The sequence below is a fragment of the Juglans regia genome, chromosome 1 (assembly GCF_001411555.2).
Source record: "Juglans regia cultivar Chandler chromosome 1, Walnut 2.0, whole genome shotgun sequence".
NCBI lineage: Eukaryota > Viridiplantae > Streptophyta > Magnoliopsida > Fagales > Juglandaceae > Juglans > Juglans regia.
The window spans coordinates 23,931,550-23,954,428 of record NC_049901.1 but is presented as its reverse complement, the minus strand read 5'-3'; the positions used below and the strand labels follow the sequence as shown (position 1 = coordinate 23,954,428).

Sequence of the window (22,879 nt, the reverse complement as noted above, 5' to 3'; positions counted from 1 at the left end):
AAATCCATTAAAGTACTGCCCCATGATTTGGCATGTAAGCTGCAGGAGAAAAGGCTATAAGCTGAGCATCTACCATTCCAAAAATGAACAACCAATCAAACCTACAAATATCTTTCATGCATGATGTAGAGCTTATTTAATTATTTAATTATTTAATTTGGTCTTAAATCCCAGAAGATTAACATAGAATTAATGCAAGCTAGTCGTGTGAATAAATATTAGTTAGGTCGGATTGATCCATAGTAGTCGTTCTGTAACCTGCAGGATGATAAATATTAGTACGCCCTTTAAATGTATGTCTTGTTTCGTCGGTTCCCTTGGATTTACCTAGCTACACTGACAGTTGGGCACGTGCATGCAGATTTAGAGATTCCCAAATTAAAGTATCATCTAGTTGATCAGGCCCTGGTCTTTAAAACATATTTAAGAAGAATTAATTAACCTTGATGTGTATTAATCAGTATCCGACATGGGTAATTCACGAGTACGTACGTCGTTTTCACATATGATCAATCTTCGGCCTAGAGATCAAATGCCTTTTGACTTCCCACTTTGACTAAGCAGTAAACTGAAAGGATTTTTTGGTTTTGTTGAAAAATGAAAGGTAAATTAGATGGTTGTATGCATGATTTTACTACAAGAAAACTGCTTATTTGTGACTATTTAATTCCAGCGAAATGATTATTTACAGTCAAAATGAGTCTGATTTGGTCACAAATAACCTTTTCGCCTCAATTAAATGGCCACAAAAATCCATTTTTCTTGTAGTGTTTGGATGGGCATGCCTTGCCGGTCGACAAACCTGTACAAAATCCACTTTATATATATATATATATAGATAGATATATGTGTATTCATATCTCTTGCTTTTCCATGATTTTGTATTAATTTTTTTCATGGAATTTCTTAGCTAGCTAGAAAATCGTACCCAACTTGAATCAGGGCGGCCGGAGGCATGCATCACAAATTAGGTGATCGATCTTTTATTTACGAGCACGTTCTTTTTAGGGGTGGGAGTAGAGTTAGCTAGCTAGGCTTCCGCAAGCCTAGCTAAATAGGAGAGCTAACAGTGCATGTCGTGTTTTGGATTAATGCAGGAACAGCGATGATACATCTCATTTTGTAACTAGTTCTATATATTATATATATGCGACAATATTAGACCTACGTCCTGACGAGGACGCGCGTGAGGTCCACACGGTACCTGATCACCTCTTGCACTTCTGATCTGAACATTACTAGTTCTTCCCAGCCAGGCGCTGCTCTCAGCTCATGCTGCTCATGTGCGGGAGAGAGGAGTCCCTAGGGGAGGAGTAGTCTTCCTTTTTCCTTAATTTCGGAGTACTCCCGGCCACCTTGCTCCGATATACACAATGGAATATCATGTTTAATTTCTTCCTAATATTTTGTTAATTTCTTCCAATGCTTTTTTGAAAATTTTGAACTATATGTTTGTTCTCACGACTCTCTTATTATATATGTTTGTTGAAGCACGTTTTTTCTACATATATAATGATGTTTAATCTAATAATAATATTTAATTCAATAAGTAAAGTTTAGAATCAAGATTTATATTCAAAATCTCTATTTTAATCATGTAAGATTATCATTTATTTTAATAGTATAATTAACTAAAAGAAATAGATTTTATTATTTATATCACGAAATGAAAAAAAAAAAAACAAAGAAATAAGGCTTCGTACTCAAAATAAATTTAGTTATATACAATGAATTGAACGAGGGTCGATTATAAAAATGAAAAAAATGAAAAGGCAAACAAATTATGGGATAATCATTCCAAATAAAAGCTAGCTTGGAATTAGCTTTTCTCCCGACCTTATTATATGTGTCATCATCATGCACCTTTGCTCATCAAACCCCTCTCCCTTAGTCCCCGCCAACTTTAACTTTTCACCGCCTCGCACAGCTGATGATCAGTAGTATTATATTCCACCTAAAAAGTAGATAATCAAAATGTGACTGCAGACATTTTTTTAGAGAGAGAGAGAGAGAGAGGGAGAGATCCAATCTCGCCTATATCATCCGCTTGAGTTGTTAGCTAGGGTTGAGAGTACTACTTGAGGCCAAAAGAAAGCAACTCCTTCTCTGGGGCTTCTCTTGATTCAGTTACTAATCAATACTCAGTTTGGGACCGGAGCTTTACTTTTTCTGGGCTTTACCCAAAACAAAACCTTTCTGGGTCATAGATCATTGAAAGATACAGAGAAGGGAAACCTGCGATGCTAGAAAGGATGGCTGAAGAAGAACTTCCAAATGGTTTTGTCCAAAACACAATTGCTGAACCCAATCCTACTGTCGCAAAGAAGAAGAGAAGCCTCCCTGGCACCCCAGGCAAGATTCTATGTATTCTCAACATGATCCATGTTGCTTTTACATATGCCTCCCACTCTGTCTCTCTCTCTCTCTCTGATCCGTTATATATAATCAAGGTTTATACTCATAGTAATTTATGTTTATCAAATGACGATTCCCAATGAATGCTTTTCAACAGATCCTGAAGCTGAAGTCATCGCTTTATCGCCGAAGACCCTTATGGCCACCAACAGATTCTTGTGCGAAATTTGCGGGAAGGGTTTTCAAAGGGATCAAAATTTGCAACTCCACCGGCGGGGACATAACCTTCCATGGAAGCTGAAGCAAAGGTCCGTCAAAGAACCAAGGAAGCGAGTTTATGTGTGCCCTGAAAAGACCTGCGTCCACCACCACCCTTCTAGGGCTCTTGGAGACCTAACCGGTATAAAGAAGCACTTTTGTCGAAAACACGGCGAGAAGAAGTGGAAATGTGAGAAGTGCTCAAAGCGGTACGCTGTGCAGTCAGATTGGAAAGCGCACTCCAAGACTTGTGGCACTAGAGAATATAAATGCGACTGTGGGACTATATTTTCACGGTAATTTTTTGCTAAGATCGTTCATTATCGTTAATATTGTCGGTAGATTCATGGTGATTATAGGATCTTGATATATATTTTACGCCTAAAAGTAGTAATTGATCAGCGTTGATCAGATCGGGGAGAAAATTAAGGAGGCAAAGAAATCTAGGAAATGATACTTGGGGTTTTAATATTTTTGTCTGTAACAGTAGTGATCTACGGTCTGCCAACTCAAAGAAGAAAAATCAAGAAGCTAAATAGAGCATGAATGTGTTTTTTGTCGCTGTTATGTTATTGTCTGTTCTACTCTCTCTCTCTGTCTGTCTCTCTCTCTCTCTCTAAGAGGAAACAAAGAGGGGGACCCTGGTGCTGATAAATAACTAGCTAGAAAGACAAATTGTCGTTAATAACTAGCTATAGGAATGCTGTCTTAATCTTACCTGTTATAACTTCTACCAATATTTGTGTGTTTGTAGTTGTCCCACAACAGGTTAATCCCCCATAGTTTCGGTCAAATATGATCATTTTCATGTCAGATTTATTATATTTTCTTCTGTTTCGGTTATTCTCTGCTTTTATCCATGCCTCTCCTAGTTTTTAATTTACATTTGTATCGTTTATGTGAGCAGGCGAGATAGCTTCATAACTCATAGGGCCTTCTGTGACGCCTTGGCCGAAGAAACAGCAAGAATGAATGCAGTATCCAACATGAACAACGCAGTGGCCGGCAATATCAACCACCATTTCATGGGAATACCACTAGGCCCTAACATGGCACAGCATTTGCCCTCTATTTTCAAGCCAAACGTAGGCAGTGATGACATAATTAATCCGACGACGCGGGGACTATCCCTGTGGATGGGCCAAGGATCCCAAGGCGGCCACGAAGTAATGAGCACCAGCAATCTCCAAGGGATTCATCAACTTGGACCGTGTTCAGGGGCGATGTTTGCAGATCCATTCGTGTCGTGCTCGAATCCTCCACCATCAGAATATCATCTAAATTTGGTGTTCGGAACTAAGCTTTCTTCTAGTTCCCCCGAAGAGCTATCAAGCACTACTTCACTTCCGCTAAGCGACGTGAAGGAGACTGGAACTCAGCTTTTAAGTGTTCCTTCCTTGTACAGCACCCAACACCAGTCCCATCAAACACCTTCAGCAAATATGTCGGCTACGGCTTTATTGCAGAAAGCTGCTCAAATTGGTGCTACTTCAACTGAGCCGTCATTCCTTGGGAACTTTCGGTTGAAGTTCAATGCAGACAGTCAAGTTCAATATGGTAACAAGTTGTGTGGACTGTATGGCTCAAACACATTAGTTACTAATCTCGGGAACAATGCAGAAAAATCGGGAGGGGATCTGTCGCAGATACACCCTGCGAAACGCCGGCGCACGCAGAATGAAGATGGTGCTGGAAGGCAAACTAGGGACTTTCTGGGTGTGGGTGTACAACCCATCTGCCACCCTTCATCAATCAATGGATGGATTTCGTCATAAGGGAATTTCATGGATTGCAGTGCGATGGAAAGTTGATGATAATAAAGTGAAGTTTGGAGTTGGGGAAAGAATATTTATGTATTTAATTGGTAACTTTGCAGTGAATGAAAAGAAGGCATTGAGTGCTTGATGCATGGGGGCAAAAAGTTCAGTGCTCAGAAAAATTTTAAGAGCTGAAGGAGGAAGATCCATGCATATTCTCTTGAACCCTTGAAAGCTGATCCCTTTTCAAAATGGTGGCTTTTATGCGATTAAAGGGGGTGGATCAGTAGTGGGGAAAAAGCAAGAGCTCCTTTTGGACTCCATTATTGCATTTTTTTTCCTATCTGTTATGGTTTGGTACTGCTTGTCAAACTGGCTAGCTTAAGAGAAAATTTCCTGTGGGAAAAATTAGCTTATATAATTCTAGTACATATAGGCTTTAGCCTATTATATATTGCTTAAAATAAACCATTGTAACTTTTTAATCGCCCAACCTTGGATATATAGTTTTACAATTAATTATAAAGACAATATATAGTAGCTATAATACATGCATAATACGGAGATAGGCACATTAAAGTTTTCGCATTAAGAAAATGATTATTTTTTATCAAAATGAGTTTATTCTTATCACAAATGGTCATATTCGACGTAAATAACTCATCATATATATTTATTTTTCTTGTAGTGATTGCAAAATATATATGTTATGCATGTTAATTTACCTGCAAAATGAGCGGTGATCACTTGATTGCAACCTGTAAAATGATGGTCGCAATGCATATATATATGATCTTCTATATGTTTTTTTCCTGTCAAGAATTTTTAACACATTGCATGCTAATTTTGCACATGCATCTTGATGAAAATCATTCGTCAGGTTTCTAGACGCGTGATATATATGTTTTTTCAGTATTGTGTTTATATATATATATATATATATATATAGTCACAATACTGAAAAGAGTATATATATATATATATATATATACTTTTGGAATATAAATTAGTTAGGCTAAATAACTTCTCTTGATCAATAGGTTTTTCTAGTCCTTTCCACGAGTGCATGATCAAACTAATCAACAAACATGAAAGGGGAAATAAGGATTAAAAAGCAAAAGGGAAAAAGAACGTGGAAAGAGAAAAGAAACCATATACTTGTACCAGTCTCTTTGACTGTGTCTTACTTTTGGTTACATGACAGAACGTGAGTGTTGCGTGGTGTGCAGTACAAGTTTTGAAAGTTCTGTGAACAACACAATTTATAACTTTCGAACACGGCAGCCCATGTTTCAAGCCTAAACATTGACGTGCTTTTGATTCAATTATGTATAGGTAGAATGTCTCGGGAAAAGAAAATGAATGTCATCAAGTGTACGTCGTGTTGTCCTCGAGTTGATGTTTTTTCGTTTTTCAACTATTGCAAAAAATCCAAAGGGGGCCTCCAGAATCGAAAATAAACCTGGAAAAGAGGACAAGGGGATAAGGGTTTTATCTCCTGGCTTATTTGATCCTAATGTGGTGACCCCAGTTTGACCGATTATGGATTTTGTTGGATTTTCTGACTCCCGTCTACAAATCTCATTTTTAAAAAGCCTGAATCTGATGATTGTACATAATACTTTAGTAATTAGTTTACTGATCATCATGTGATAATATATAGAGTTGATCTTCTAACGCTCCATATATAATAAGTGGCGATAGTTGTGAATAGTGAATTTGTCGTCCTCCATGTGTAGTCCGTGTTTGGCATGTTGTGTATTTTCTATCCTTCTATTTTGTTCTTTTGTGTCTGTTTAAATTAGAGCGTTTTGATCTTTTAGTGCAGGTGCGTCAGAGGGTTGGTTGGTGGTCAATTTTATTTTTTTATTTTTTTACCTCTTTCAGTCTCTTCTTGAGTCAAATGTGGGGTTGGCTGAATTTCTTTTCTTTCTTACCTTTCTGTCTTCTCTTTCATTTTTCTGCATATTCTCTTTCGTCTTCTCCCTCCAAAACCAAATTCATTTCCTTCTCTGTCTCTTCATCTTAACTTTTCTCTTCGTCTTCATATCTACAACTTCAGGTTTGTTTTCTACAACATTATTGTTTTTCATGTCGTTCAAGCTGGTTTGAGGATTGCAATTCTTTTTTCATATTTTTTATTTTCCTTTAAATGATTTGATTTCTTTGTTTGTGAAAAACATACATGGGTTTCTTTTTGGTTTGTATGTTGTGATAGATGGGTTTCTACTAGGGTTTCTCTAAATTTTCCATTTTTACTTTAGGTCCAGATCCCTCTCTCATTTTTCTTGCTAATGATCTGTATGCATGTATGCATCTCTGCCGCCTCCGTCGACTCTACGGGTGGTGCTTTCAAAACAGTGCGTGTTGTTGAAACCCAAACCATCGAAGCCATGAGACCCAACCCCAACGCCTTTCTCTCCCCCTATTTCCATCATCTTGACCACAACTTCTGCAATTTCCAGCGCCACCACCAGCTGCGCCCCTTTCCTGTTGTAGTAACGGCTCCACCATACCAAACAACACCGAGCCAGCCAGATCTGCAGCTTCACTTCTTGATCTCCTCCACCGTGCCTTAGAAACTGTGGTTTCAATAGTTCGCTCTCTCTCTCTCTCTCTCTCTCTCTCTCTCTCCACCGTCCATGGCTAGAGGAGCCTAGCTCAGCTACCGTAGAATTATAGCTGGGTTGGCTTTGTTCCCTTTTTCTTTATTTTTTTAATCTAGGATTCCATTGTTTTATGTGTTAGTTTGTTCCAACCAATTTTTGGTCGGGATTCTTCTATGATTTTCTGTTTTGAGTCTGGTTTTAATTCTTGATTTTTATTGAATAGGGTGTTAGAGGCCGTAATGACAACCACAACAGGTGGTCGCAATGGCTGAAGCCTCTTCCCAGTGAGAATTTCTTTGTTCAGTACAAAGTTACATGCTGATTCCCATAAGAGTGAATGTAATATGGTACTGGTTGTCTAATTTTCATTTTTTTATTGGTTGTTTGATTTTTGGTTTTGATTTTTCACAGTTGGGTTGGATTGGGTCTCGCATATTTCTGGCCTCTCGCCTGCTTCCTAATATGTTTTAGATTTTAGTGTAAAATAGATTATTTCTGTTGTGTTCCTCTATTTTTGTTGCTGGTGGTGGTGGTGGTGTCATTGACTTTGTGGTGGTGGTACTACTCTCTCTCACTATTTACACTCTCACACACACACATTCAATTTCTATTTGGTCTAATAGTCCAATGATGTAGTGCATGTAAATGTTCCCTTCCAGATTACATATTTACAACAAAACTTGCCCAACTCATTATTCTGATTCAATTAACAATATAATTATCTCTTAATCACCTAGATTTACTGAGAAATGTGAAAGAATGGGCCTGATCAAATGATAAACTATTCAAAAAAGTGCGTTGATTTGTTTTTTTTTTTTTTTTAAATTGGCATGATTGCAATGAAAAATATAACCTTGTTCTTGTATTTAATGTGATTTGTCTTGGGTGCCAATTGTCTATTTGAATGTCAAAAAAAAAAAAATCTATATTGGTTTTTCTTGCTTAAGCATGTATCAATATTAACAGTTGTCTCTTTATTTATTTAATTTTAATTCGTGAGGAGAAAAGATGGAGCAGAGAGAGGGTGTATTTTTAACTAAAATAATTAAGTCAGGATTTACTCTAATTAAGTCAGGGTGTCTCTTTTAATCTTGCATTAAGTTTATATGTGCTTGAGAAAGTTGTTCCCATGCTAATATGCATGTGTATGATGACTAGACGCATTTGCGTCCCATATTTAGAGGCAACAAAGTTCAATAGTGTAATGTCCCAATGGAAGGCCCAAACCGTAAGGTCTATACTTCAAAATGACTAGTTAATGATACAATTTGAGCCCAATTGGAACCTTATAAGGAGCAAGAACTTATCATTCCCAAGTAATATGAGATCTCATACACCACCTACCCTTATCCTTATCATATGGGGGTATCACAATCTCTCCCTCTTAAATTCCTACGTCCTCGTTAGACCCGTCTGTTGTAGATGGCATGGCTCAAGTTCCACATTTCTGGTTAGGATAGGCTCTGATACCATTGCCTTAGAGTTGATCGATAGTATATATCTTGGCCTATGTAGGATTTGACCGAATAATTCAAACTTTCTTTGCCGCGAACGCTTGAAGTGCGGTCACCCGCATAATGCACTCTTGAGTGTTATCAACATGGATCTTCTCAAATACTCGGACCTCCCTACACTCACTCATACATGTTGTAACACCCCATATTTTAGTGTATTTTTAATTGAAAGATTATTTGTTATTAATTTAAAAATTTATTCTCTTGTTTTAAAATTGATTGGATTTTTAGTGAGTTTATTTTTATGATTTTAATTTTGTGAAAATTATTCTGAAGTGCTTTCTTATAATTGATTATTGTAATACATTTAAATTATTTTTCATATTAAATTAACTCATTGTTGGATTTAATTATTTATTTTCATTTTAATCATTACGTTTCAATTATTTTATTTTACTTGCTGTTTTAAAATCGTTTCCGTTGGATCATTTTTGTGACCCAAGATGTGGAGATTGGACCTCATTTCTTTCCCTACATTTTCTCTTTCTCTTTTTCTTTTTCTTCTTTTCTCCCTCCTCTTCCGCGCGCGCACGACTCTCCCCCTCCCTCTCTCCGTCCGTTCCTTCATCCACCCAGCCCCGCCGCCTAGCGCCGCTGTGCACGACACCGCCCGGCCCACCATCCTCCCCAGCCACCGGCGACCACCCCCTGTAATCTGAGCCCCAACCGCGCCGCCATTAGCTCCCACGCGCATCACCAAGTCGCAGCACTCCTTGCGCCGCTACGCCGTCGTCGCGCCACCTCCGGCCACCATCTTCTCACCACATCATCCTCGACCTCCTAGCAACCCAATGGACCCAACCCCACCTCCGATCTGTCACCGGTGAAGCCCCACCCTCAACATTTCCGTTTTGGGTATTTTAGCCTTCGACTGACCTCTACGCCGCCACCCACGGCCAACCACCACCACCACTAGTTTCACCGACATCCCTAAGCCTTACCCTATCAATCTCGGGTCTTCGTTTGCACCCGTTCAAAAGTGAATTTTTGAGACCCACGACCACAGTGCATTTGGCACTGTTTTGTTGCTGCGTTGCTGTATCTAGCACCTCTGTGATCTTTCAAAAATTATATTATAGCATTGTAAGTATTTTTCCTAAAGAACTTTTGAGATTTAAATGTATTTCTGCGCTAATTCATATTTACTGTAAATTTGTTGGTTGTGCCGGACTGAATCCGAGGAGTAAGGGGGTCGGTTGGATTTGATGGTGGAGTTGTTTGTGTGAGTTTGGTTTATGCTATGAAATTTGTTGGCTGTTTCGGGTTTAAATATTGGTGTTTTGAGTTTGACATTGGTCATGGTGGATATTGGTGATTTTTAGGAAGTGATGATATATTTTGAGATTATGAGGGTTTTAAGTGTTGAGATATTAAAATAGGTTATTTTAAAAGCTTAGGCTTAAATATCGAAATCCGTGATTGATTGAAAACTTACGGAAATTATGTTATTATTTTTATAGGTGACGATTTATATTCGACTCGACCTTTTTGAGGAAAATTCTGAAAAGCTACGTTGTCCAGGTAAGCGGGGTTCCCATACTAGGCTTTATACAAGTTAATAAGACTGAGGTTGATTTTATGAAAACTTGCATATTTTGTGATATGATGGGAACGTGTGAAAACAAAGATCAACCTCGGTCACTTATCTGCATTATTCATGAAATCTGTGTGAAAAAGGAAAAACATGTTATGACATGCATTGTGTAGACATGAGCTAAATTCTATCATGTGTTTTCTAAAATCTGAAAAAAAAAAAGGAGCGATATTGAGAATATGGAAAATTGTGCATTTATTTAGAAAGATGTTCTGGCTTTTGTTGTCAGTGTGTGTAAACTGTCTGATTCTGTTTTGGTACTTTGTATTATTTTGATATAACATCTGAAAACCTTTGGCATGGTGTACTGGTATTTGTATCTGACTCTGTCTCTGCTCTGCTCTGTTATGCTCTGCTCTGTTTGGGTTGGTACCAACTTCTCTATCTTTGAGTGCACCCACTTAGGAAACAAAGTAGTTTTATTATGGTCTTTCCTGTGTGCACACTCGGGGCTTCGAGAAGAATAAAGGAAAGATTTCACCTCTGTCTCTGCTTGGTTTGGCCACCGGGGTTAGCACAACCCTACCACGGGGGTGAAACATGGTCTCTGCTCTGTGTGATGCTCTGTTTTGATCTGATGATGATACTCAGTTTATGTTATGCCAAAGTATTATGGGTTTTACGTGTCTTAAAACCATCGCTCTGTTACTTTTGAAAATATGTTCTGCTCTGCATGATAACTCTGGAAAATGTTTTGTTCTGCATGCTATACTTTGTAAATGCTCATGTTTGCACGCTAGCATATGTCCTCTGCTTACTGAGTTGTTGATAACTCACCCTCTATCTTCATAATATTTTTCAGATGATGTGGAGAGTCCAACTGGGGACATGGATTAGATTGGTGAGCATGATTAAGCTGAGAAGAGGATGTTAGAAGAAAGAATTCTGTTGTCCTTTAGTTTTAATGTCTTTTAGATTTAATTATATCTTGGACTTGGATTTAGTAAGACTTATGAAATTATTAGTTTGGTTTGTTATGACTACCGGGAAATTGTGAACTCCTTAGTTTAGTTTGTTGCAGTAATGACTTCGTAGAGTTTTCAATGTGGTTATTTAGAGTACATGAGATTGAGTTTTACTAATAAAGTTTTGGAGTTTTATTTTAGTTGTGTTGGAAAATATGTTCTTAAGTGACATGTAGTAATTCTCCAGGCCAATCGGGTTTGGGGCGTTACACATGTTACACTCTCGAAAGGGTCCTTCCTTGAATTCTTTGCATAATGGTCATTATGGCATGACTTTACTTGTTTTTAACATGCGGTCCATTTCTTAAATATTTGAAATTTTGGTACTCTTAACAATTCAGACTGCCCCTCTTTACTTTTCCATTGCATTTATAACTGTACACTTATAAGTTGCATGCTTACTTACACTTGCTTTCACGTTGCGCTTGGGGTGTGTGATTCGTGTGGTCCGCGCCTCGGCAAATCATACGTGGATGTCGAGGGCGCCACAGGTGGTATCAGAGCAGTTTGGCTCTAGGTAAATCCATGGTATAGTACCAGAATTCTAGACCTCAATCTTAGTACCATAGGCTTAAAAATCTTAGGAAGTTAGACTTAGATTTTAGCAATGTTGGCTGGAATTTTTAGCATGATAGGTATGAATATTTAGTATAGTAGGCTTGAACTCTTAGCAATTTTTTTTTCAAAATATCAAGGCTTGAAGGGGAAATGACATAGTCTAGTCGAACTCAATGGAGCAAAGACTGAAGCCATGAGCAGTTGAAGGTAATAGCTTCTAAACGCATAAGAGATCTAAGGTTTGAGATTCTATAGGATTTATGAAACAAGTTTATGGAATTTGAGGTGGCAGGTTGAACAAGTATTTGAGGAGTCAATTAAATTGATGGTTTTAGATTTTGCCGACTCTGAGGAACAATTTGATAACATTTGGGATTTTAGAATCTACAAGCTTTAAGAGGCGATTTTTATTAGATATAAGGTTAATAATCTTGCAGACTTCGGAAAATGATTATTATCGGGTTTGAGGTTATAGGGTTGGCTAATTTTAGGAAACAATTCTTATCAAATTTAAGGGTTCTAGATGGTGCAAATTTAGGAAATAATTTTTGTCGATTCTAAGGATATAGGTCCATCAGGGTGTTGGAAATGGTGGTATATGTGATGGTGTAGAATGTGATCAAGTTAGGCTGAAAATAGGATTGGGTGACTTTAGTGGTGAATGATATTGAGTTTAGTACCACTAGGATGAATGCTAGTTAGAACTGGGGTCGTGAGTAGATTAGTATTTGTTGTCGAGTAGAAGTTATATGTGTTCTTTAATGGTTGGTTGGGTTGGTTTCGAGCCTTTCAGAGTGAGTTGCTTAACTTAGATGGGATACGTGTACTTTGATTAGATAGGTACCTCTTGGATAAAGTCTGGGTGTGAGGATACCATTGCCTTAGAGCTGATCGGTAGTATATATGTTGGCCTATGTAGGATTTGATGGAATAATTCAAACCTTCTTCGTCGCGAATGCTTGAAGTGCGGTCACTCGCAGAATCTGCTCTTGAGTGTTATCAACATGAATCTTCCCAAATACTCGGACCTCCCTACACTCGCTCATACTTGGTATACTCTCGAAAGGGTCGTTCCATGAATTATTTGCACAATGGTCATTATGGCATGACTTTACTTGTTTTTAACGTGCGATCCATTTCTTAAATATTTGAAATTCTGGTACTTTCAACAGTTCAGACTGCCCCTTTTTACTTTTCCATTGCGTCTATAACTGTACACTTTTAAGTTTCATGCTTGCACACACTTGCTTTCATGTTGCGCTTGGGGTGTTTGATCCTTGTGGTCTGCGCCTCGGCATCGCGATTTCTCCAAATCACACATAGGGGTCGAGGGTGCCACAAATAACTTCAGTTATAATCATTGGTAGTGGTATGTCAGTTGTAGGTACTGCACATATCCTTAATGATGCATCATTTAAGGTGATCATATGTAATACAATATATCTTTTTTTCTTTACTAGAAGCTTTAGGTAGGCAAGACTCTGTCTTACTTTCTGCAATTCTTAATATTGTCAATTTTTTTTTTCAGGTGATCTTGCTAGAATCCAGGGATAGATTTGGTAGTCGTATTCATACAGACTACTCACTTGGTTGTCCAGTAGTAATAGGAGCATCATGGTAAGTTCACTTATTATTTTTTGTGGATCCCTTTCCAAACTCTGGATGTTGTAAATACAAATGGATTCATTGGTTATGCAATGAAAATTAAATGGTGTCTTTATCTATAAATTCACAATGCTGTTAGTTCTTGTGGCACACTATCCAATATATTTGCTCTATTATCCATTGTTCATGGGCTATCTCTGCATACTAGTTTCAGCTTTAGCATCAATTCCCCTATTCTGGATTCAATTCCATTATCTATAGTCCATTATCTATAGTTTAGTTTCTATTTTCACTTTTTTTTTTTAATAGATACTTCATAAGATCCTTGAAATATCAAAGACAACACAGTTACAAAAATGCTTCTACAATACTTTGTTGCTTAACCACATCTAGAAATTAATGCCACCATAAATGTTTCATCTCAATTCATTGTTGCTAGATGAATTAATGTTTCTTTGTTGCTTCTATTTTTTGTATCTTCTACAACACTTTGTTGTTTAAAGCTCCCTGAAGATCGGCTTCCATAGGGTTGATAACTCTAGCTAGGTGAATAGCTGCATTCTTCTATACCATTCACACTTTCTTAAGTTATAGTAATAATGATTAAGTTATATTTTAACTTTGATTTATTTACATATTTCTTTCTATTGCACAAAACTCAGTTTGAATATTATTCACTACAAGGAATATGGCCTTTATCGGCAGTGCAAGTTCGCTGCAAAAAGATGCTAAATTGTCGAGAATAATATTTTCCCCACATTTTATACTTCGCCGCACATTGGTTGCCAAAAAACAGATGCATAAAATTACCTCCATCGTTCTTCCACTAATCGCCGTGGATAACATTATTTTGGGAGAATTTTTTTACGCTGCAATTAGGTCTTATACACGTCGGCAAAAGTTTTCAAATGCGGTTATAAACTGCCAGAAATGGTAAATAATGACAATTTGAACGCTGCAATAGCCAATTTTAGTGCCGCAAATATTGCCGACGATTCAGCCTTCTCGTCGCTAATGTTACTCTATTCCAGCGTGTATGTTCACCGCAGAAAATTAATACCGACAGAATAATCTTCTTCAGCATTTGCAGCAGTTCATGAGTTCGCTGTAAAATGCAGATTTTTTCTAGGTGGTTTTACAATCGCCGCATGAGAATTCTGTCGATTATTCTGCAACGGATTTCACTGCAAAAACCATTCTCAATTTGTAGCAACGTCTTATTTCATTGCAAAAATTTGTTTTCCCAACGCAGGACATCATTGGGATACACTAGTGCGAGCCATACGTTATGTGGTATCCATTTCCAGTGAGTCTCTAAAATCGTTGCAAATATTGCTCACTTACGTTCAGATACCCGTCACATACGGCCAACTAAAATGCATTAGTACCTGCTTTGGAAATGTTTTCAAATTGCTTAGGAACATTACGTAATACTGTATTTGCAGTCCTTATCTTAAATGCAAAACCATATATATTACAAACTCATAAATATGCATTCCTATAACAGACTCAAGTATTGAATCAAATCAACAACCATTTGATTTTAATATTCCATCCACATACATTTGTTAAAAATCCTTGATCGGTTTAAGACAAAACTAATCAAGGATTTTTAACTATTACATCCCAAATCCACTTAAGCAATTACAAACTTAATGTATGGAAACTTCCAAAATACAAAGAAGTCAAGCTTAAACCACTGAATCCAACTTGACATAAAACTTATAGGCATCAATATTAATGGCCTGGTAGGGCTGGGTGAGATAGGCAATGAGAATTTCATTCTCTAAGCATTCATTCACTTCACAATCTCTCATCCATCATTCCGGCATCCATGATGAGTTGTACCCCCAACATAGCAATTGTCGTATTGTAGTAACATAGCCCTCGGCTTACATGCATCCAGGATCAACACCTCAAGTACCTTCTTGACAAAAAAAAAAAAACATCTAAACATATTAATAGCCTACCGTTGCATCAACCAAGGCAGCCTGCTAATGCTTAGTAAAGTGTAGGTAACATTATCCTATCATAACTATATATATACATATATATAAATATATATATATATATATATATAACTATACTTCCTTGTAAACTTTATATCAGATAAACTGAGATAAGTGCAACTCAAATAATCATAAACCAATCTATACCACCCAAGCCAAATTTGTACATTGTTAATGTCCCCCTAGGAGACACATCTAAACCACAAAGCACTCCAACTATATTATTACAAAGAAAGAAATTATAGCCATACATAAGGGAAATGAATAATGATACCTTTATGGAGTTTGTTTCTATGGTTTTGTGAAAAGTCCCATACCTGGAAAATGCTCATCCACTGGAAATCTAGTCAACCAAGCGAGAGCAATACCTTGGTTGCACTAAAATACTATAACAATGTCAGCAGAAATGTTATGCATGTGGTGACTATATGTTCCAACTCATTTATGTGAGGGACCAAAGCTCTAGAAACATAACAGACCCTGGAAAATGATCAGCAATCTTTCATGTGGGTACGCTGTAAGTGAAGAGCAATTCCTTAGCAATGCTCTCTGATAGCTGGTTATGGCCATATGAACAACCAAATAACCCTCACAACTTCACCAACCCATCAGATAACATTCAATCCAGCTGTCACATCAAATATCTTATTGTTCATCCGTCCAATTTTAACCTTTCTGAAGCATTGGAAGGGAAATAAATTTATCCCTAAGTCCCAACTTTTACCTCCCAGGCATCATTTAGTATACCGCCCATTTCTAGTCTCTAAACCTCAAGCCAAAATAATCTGCCAAGTCACTTGTGAAACTGAGACTTAAGTTGACTTGTTCTGCTGAAAACTATATAACCATGTGCTTCCCTGTACATTTTCAGAACTGTCTAAGCTATCATTTGCTCTATATGTTTTTTTACATTATTTTTGGTTGGGCTAGCCAGTGCAGGTTATTTTTAATATACTAAACTGCATAAAATACTTACGTACCCCTCACCCAGTCATATATATGACTGCAACACCATTCCTTGTCATGCCTTAAAATTGAATACTAAAGCATATTAAGCAATTTGCCCAAATCGTACTTCATAATAGTCACCAATTGAATACCAATATCCCAAATTGGTACTGTTAAATTGCCGAAATTTAATAATCTTTTTTATTGGACCATTTACGTAAGGTGCCATTGATTTGTTGCATCCCATTCAATTCTTAACAAATATATTTATTTTTCATATCTTTTGGTTTGACAATACCCATATGCTTTTCTGAGGGGAGTCATCCCATATCAATAACATGCACATTGAACACATGAATTCCTCATTAATCAACAAAGTGCATATGACATTTCCCAACTTGTGCTCATGGTAAATAAGGCGTACAACAATTATTATTTATGTCTAGACATGCTCTAGAGTGAAAATCGAATTGGGTAATTTAAATGTATACATACACACACACACACACATATATACATTATTCCAAGTATATATATATATATATACATGGGTAATATAACTATAACGATACTAGTAGTCATACAAGACAACCTATATATGAGTGTGTGTGCAAGTGAGAGAGAGAGAGTTAGAGAGAAAGAAAAACAAGAGAAATAGGCTTCAATGTTAGCTTCCAGAGGTTAAATATCTAAAGACTGTAAAAGGATATATTTTCCTTCCAAATGGATATGGTTGCAATGCCTGCCAATATGTGCAACATACCCACCAAACGATACATGACCATCAAGCGCCTCCAAGGACTATCACCTGCCACAAACGGAGGAAAGTCCCAATATAAATCTAATAAATGTGCAAGAATTGACTCCAAAATAGTTTTACATAACGTGCATGAAGCAGGAGCAAAATCGATGTCAAATTAGGAGTAAAAATAGTGTATGTTAATACATATCAAGAATTGCCTTGGCCAAGCCTTCAAGCACTAATATTACACATTCATATCTGTAAATTTAAATGATCTTCAACCAAGCCAATCTCCTAACTGGCCTAAGTGTTGACTGCCCACCATAACCAAACGTGACTCCATGCTCCATGAGCTTAACATGAGGTGTCTTTAGATATACTTCAAATAAGTTGTCGAAAGTAGCAGCTTATATGCCAAGATAGAGGCATGTGTTAGTGCAGTAAACGATGTTTAAAAAGTACATTACACAGGAACTGTACAGGTGCCAGTTCAATCAAAAGGAAAGTAACCTTCTTGCCTATGTGGTTTATAATGACTACTCCTTGCAAACAGAATATCATCATCAGAATCCGTCTCCTCCATATCAGAACAAGAATGCTCGCCAATGCCACTGTCTAAACCTGACTCAACCTCTGCGTCGTCAATAAAATCTCTTCCCAGTTGTTGTTTTCCAGATGATCGAACCAATGTTGATGCATCAAACTCAAATGGTTGTATATCAGGCCTATGGAGTGGACATGCCACACCATCATTGGCGTCGTCAACATTTCTTGGGAAATAGTCTACTTCCTCATCTTGATACGCCTCACCGTCACTTTATGACGTCTCATGATCCTTGTTTAAATGCACTTGTGGGATGTCGTATACATTTCTATTCGTGAACTTTTGTATGACATACCAACTACCTTTGTAATACTCGAATCCTACTACGTAGGTCCTTACGTCTTTTATTAATTCTTTAAGTTAAATATTTTGAGATAAATATATTTTTATTACTTTCAATTAATTTATTTTAATATGAGTATGCTTTATTTTAAAAATATGATTTTTTAAAATAAATCAAGGGTATTATTTTTAAGACTTTGAAATATTTTCCTTTAAGCCTTTAAATTTTATTTATTTAAGAAATGACCCAATTAATCCCTACCATTGGATTGGTTGGTGAAAAGCATTATTGAGGTGGATAGATCTCCACCATCCATCTTCCAAGCTTAGGTGATAAGCTTTGACCAAGCAACTAAAGCCTTTATCCCTTTCACCCGTAGGATTCCCAAGACTAGCAAATAAGCTTTTGCATCCATAGGCTTCTAAAGCAAGCCATCAAGCCCTTTGACCCATGAGCTTCCTAAGGAAGCCATTGACTTTACTTTCCTTCCACCCATCGTCCAAGCCAAGAAAAGAGAAAAGATGAAAACAAATAAAAACTAATCCTAAGCATTTCTATCCCCCATACCGTTGACCCTCACCCAAGAGAAAAGAAATAAAAATTCCACTCCCTTTCCAAGCAAGGTAAAGCCAACCCTCTCTTCTTCTCCTCTCTTTTGTTCTTCAAGAAACCAACTCCTCTCATCATCTTCAAGCTTATGACTCCATATCAAGGTAAGAGTACCCTTAATTCTTCTCCTTTGTGTATTTCGAATTTAGCCATGGTTTAATCAAGTGGGCTTTCTTTTGATGACTTTTATGTTTCGGTTTTGGGGTTTAAAACAGTGATATCGTGTTGCTCTTCATCCACATGGCTATACCTCTATTTGGTCTTCCACTTGTGTTTGGAAAGGAGCTAAGAACTTAACGTAAAAATCCTAATTTGACTCATTTATTTTGATATGATTTTGGAAGCCAACTAAGTTGTTTTAGCTTGTATTTTGATGTAATTAATTTCCTATATTACAAATAAATATGTATGCCCTGTTTTTGGTCCAAACCGAATGGTATCATAATTGTTTTGCTATGTATTTTCCTATATTTTGAAAATACTATGTTGTTATTTAACTTGGTTTAATCATAGGTGATGATTAAAAAGATTTTAAATTACATATGTTGGTATCATGTGCCTTGTGTTGAGGTTTGGTTGATAATTTATTTTTAGGATGCTAGAGGTTTGGTTAAAGGTTTTACTTGGTTCTATAATTTTATATATTGCTTTTAAAAGGTATTAAGTGAGTAAATCATAAGCCTGAGTGTTTAATGGTTTTAAAGTTTCTTAATGGGTAACTTTGCTATACTTTATACTACTTTAATTTTAATGGGAGGTTTTATCTAACTAATTAATATATTACTTATGTAAATAGGTTATAGCTTAGCTTAGTTTAGATATAAGAGATTAATTGTGCTTGATATATTATGATATGCAAAGTTGTCCAAGTATTCTTAAGTCCATGTCATGCCATAAAAATAGCCCATTTATGTTGTCCCTCGTTTGGTTAAATGCTACCTAACCCAAGAGTCCAAAATATCGATAAGCTAACTTTTTTATAATGAGGGACTACAAGTTGATTAAAAGGCATGTTTTCTAAGCTTGTTAGCCTACTTGAGATGCCTAAATCTATTTTAAAGCCCATTGTCGAGAATTCCAGATTTTATCTCCTAATGTCCATAACTCAAAGTGAGCTTGAACCAAAGAAACATTGCTTGAATCCTATGAATTCTTAACTACTTTTCATGTAAGCCTTTTAAATAGCCTTTCCATGGACAACTAACATGTCTTAATATTTAAGTTATTTCTTCTGTAAGTCTAGGTGAGAAGTAGTCATTTGGGTTAATGTTAAGCATAGAAGGGATGCTAGATGGTAATATCGTGGCTTTCTCTTTTAAAGGGAAGGCAAAATAATATTGTATGAGTATTAACAGGCTTATGTTATTTATTGGAATATGACCTATATTGATGATAGAAGTATCGAGGAGTATAGAGGTAAGTAGCTATGACCATGTTTCTTACACCAAGTTCTCTTTATGAAAGAACGTCTCTCGCTCTCTCTTCAAATGTTCTTTTAAAGAAAGAGTAAATGTATATAGTATGTACAAGCCCTTTCTTGATAGCCCCTGTTAAGCACCCTATCAATTATAATTGTGTGTATATGTATAAGGTAATGCATGCATGTAGGTTGTAAGTCATGAGATTTCCATACATGCTCTCTCAATAAACTTATTGGTTATCCTATATGTAGTATAGCATGAAAATGTATTTTGTTCATAAAAATGCATGTGCATCGAAGTAAGAAAGATGATGAAAATGTTTTGATTGCAAAGAAAAGGAAATGAATGTCTTATGCCTTATGCTTCAAGTGATGTTTTAAATGAGTTTTAAAATGTCCATATGAACTTATGCTTTTAAATGATGCAAAGAAAGTGTTTTAAAATGCCCTATGAACTGATGCTTTAAAGGACGCGAAGAAAGTATTTTTAAATGTCCCTATGAACTGATGCTTTAAATGACACGAAGGAAATGTTTTAAGATGTCCCTATGAACTGATGTTAAATTGTCCCTATGAACTGATGCTTTATGGATGCCATGAAAAATGATGTTTCTTCATGAATGCACTGTTAAATGAAAAGATGATGTTAAGTTCATGCTTTCAAATGACGTTTTCCATGAATGAACTGTTAGATGAATTGGACTAAAAGGACTGAGATGAATGAATGAAATAATGAATGTTTTAATGTATGCAACTATGTAAAGCCATAAGAATGAAAAGGATACCAAAGGAATGGGCAGATTGCAATGCCGAGTAAGTAGTACTGGTAGTGCACCCAGTGCTGCCCTTGATTGAAAATGGATTCCCAACCTGTGACCACGGATGGAATCCAGGTCCAAAGGAAGACCGCTAACCCCAACACACGAGGCGTAATAGTGTGTACCGACCAAAGAAAGTGAAACGTAAAGTAAAGTTATTACTAAGAAATGTTTATGTATGAAAAGCAAAGAAATGTTTATGCATGGAAGTATGACTTATTCCTTAAATTGTTATGCAAGAAAGTATTGTTAAGAATTAGTAAAAATGTTTATGTATGCATGTTTTCAAAAGAAAAGAATAGATGCCTAGTATGTTCACTGCATGGTGTACTACTTACTGAGTGATCGACTCATTTTGTTTTAAATGTTTTAAACGTCTAGGTAATGACGAAAAGGCTGAGGAGCAAGGCATTACTGCAAAGGGAGAGACAGACGCTTAGGACCTTCCCTAACTAGAATAATTATGTTACGGATGATGGGTTATGTTTATGTATAGACGTTTTATGTTGAGATGGACTCTGAGAGTCTCTTATAGATGAATGTTTGAATAGAATGTCCATCAGGTGTTCCCTTTATTAGATAAAAAATTTAGAGTGCGCATGTGTCATGTTCATGCCGATAGCATGTTACTAGAAAAAGAAAAGAAAAGAAAAGGAATAAAATGAAAATGAAAGAAAAAGAACAAGCATGTATGTCGCAATCCCGCCCTTCCCCTGGGCAGGGTTGTGACAACCTTTCACCCTTATATCTTTGACATAGAAACATTGTTCAGCTTGGCATGCTAAAACAAAGGGTTCATCTTTGTACCATGCCCTGGCAAGATTGACACTAGTCATATGTGAATCCACTCAAACACCTCGTATTCAATCACCAACGTCAAACCAGTCACAGCTGAACAAGTAGACTCGACGCCATCCCATATAATGTAACTCTACAACATCATTTAGAACACCATAAAAGTCCAAATTGTTTGCTTCCTCATCACCTGTGACTAAAACACCAGAATTTTGAACGCGATGACTTTGCTCTCGATACTTTGTGTGGAACCTTTTTCCATTAACGATGCACACTGCGTATGATCTAATATGCGATTCAGGGCTGCACGCTAAGGCATATAGATCATCTGCGACTTCAGTAGGGGTATCTTCATGCATAGTTTGAACCTGAAAAATTACAACCAAGTCCATTAATAAGCATGAAATTATGCGTGGACTGTATAGTACTATTAGTTACTTAAAACTTAATTCAAATTGACGAGGAGAAGTGTAAGTGGGGTGACATACACGTTTCTTGAACCATGCAAGAAACTCTACTCAATGCGTTCCATCAGCTAGCATTGGGTTCTTTCCTTACTTAGTCGATAGTGCTCACTGAAAGAAATATGGTATTATCATTTGGTCTTAAAATGCTTTGACAACAATAACCATAAAAGATGTTCAGCAAGTTTAAATGCATGCTAAGTTCAAGAACCAATTGTATAGCATAAAATACTGAGAGCATATAAAAGATGGTTATTCTATGTAACGCTTCATCCCCGAGGGTCAGGAGAGTTAACTCATGTTACCTGATAATCAACTCCAACACTGCTAATATACTTCTAAAAGCTCTAAATCAAACATATGCACTTCAAATTTAATTAACTGCACAAACTCATATATCAAATCCTCAACACAGTAACCCAAAAAAAAAAATCAACTTCTTTACATGTCACTTAAACTCACATTTCAACAATATAATTAACAAAAATCACCAATACCCATCGAAAACTTTCTATTCTTAAACCATTATTCTTAAGTCATATCACTCAATGCTTCATAGTCTTGATCCTCAATTGAAAAATCCAAAATCATCTGAAAATATTGTGAAGATAAAGGGGGTGAGTTATCAACAACTCAGTAAGTAGAGAATATATACTAGTATGCAAATATGAGCATTTACAGATTTCAGAATGCAGAACAAAACACTTTATTTGTAGAATGCAGAGTCAGAACATGTTATCAAAAATATCAGAGCGAAAGTTTAAAAATATTCTTATTCAAAATTTCCTTGGCACAACATAAGTAAAACATCATATCAGAACAGAATTTCGTGTTTAAGCCCCGTGGTAGGGTTGTGCAAACGCTGAAGGCCAACCAAGAAGAAACAGAATGTGAATCTTCCCCTTATCAATCTCAGAGCCCCGAGTGTGCACATAAGAAAGACCACATAAAAAATCACTTTATTTCCAAAGT

General features: G+C 36.6%; 1 protein-coding gene and 1 long non-coding RNA gene across 2 annotated transcripts; both read left to right on the top strand.

The window, feature by feature from the left end:
• Positions 1–1,978: 1,978 nt before the first annotated feature.
• Positions 1,979–4,855, top strand: LOC108996690 (zinc finger protein NUTCRACKER). The gene is made up of 3 exons (XM_018972715.2): positions 1,979–2,352; positions 2,513–2,909; positions 3,521–4,855. The coding sequence occupies exons 1-3, from the start codon at positions 2,241–2,243 to the stop codon at positions 4,386–4,388; spliced, it is 1,377 nt and encodes a 458-aa protein (XP_018828260.1). The 5' UTR covers positions 1,979–2,240; the 3' UTR covers positions 4,389–4,855.
• A 13,468-nt stretch (positions 4,856–18,323) lies between these two features.
• Positions 18,324–21,279, top strand: LOC108996715. Its single transcript, XR_004797825.1, has 3 exons — positions 18,324–18,514; positions 18,626–18,708; positions 21,030–21,279. It is a non-coding gene; the product is annotated as an uncharacterized LOC108996715 (long non-coding RNA).
• The last annotated feature ends 1,600 nt before the right edge of the window (positions 21,280–22,879 follow it).

Coding starts and splice junctions, on each gene's coding strand:
- LOC108996690 (XM_018972715.2), top strand. CDS start 2,241: ATGCTAGAAAGGATGGCTGAAGAAGAACTTCCAAATGGTTTTGTCCAA. Junction 2,353..2,512: donor AAGCCTCCCTGGCACCCCAG/GCAAGATTCTAT, acceptor GCTTTTCAACAG/ATCCTGAAGCTGAAGTCATC. Junction 2,910..3,520: donor TGTGGGACTATATTTTCACG/GTAATTTTTTGC, acceptor TTATGTGAGCAG/GCGAGATAGCTTCATAACTC.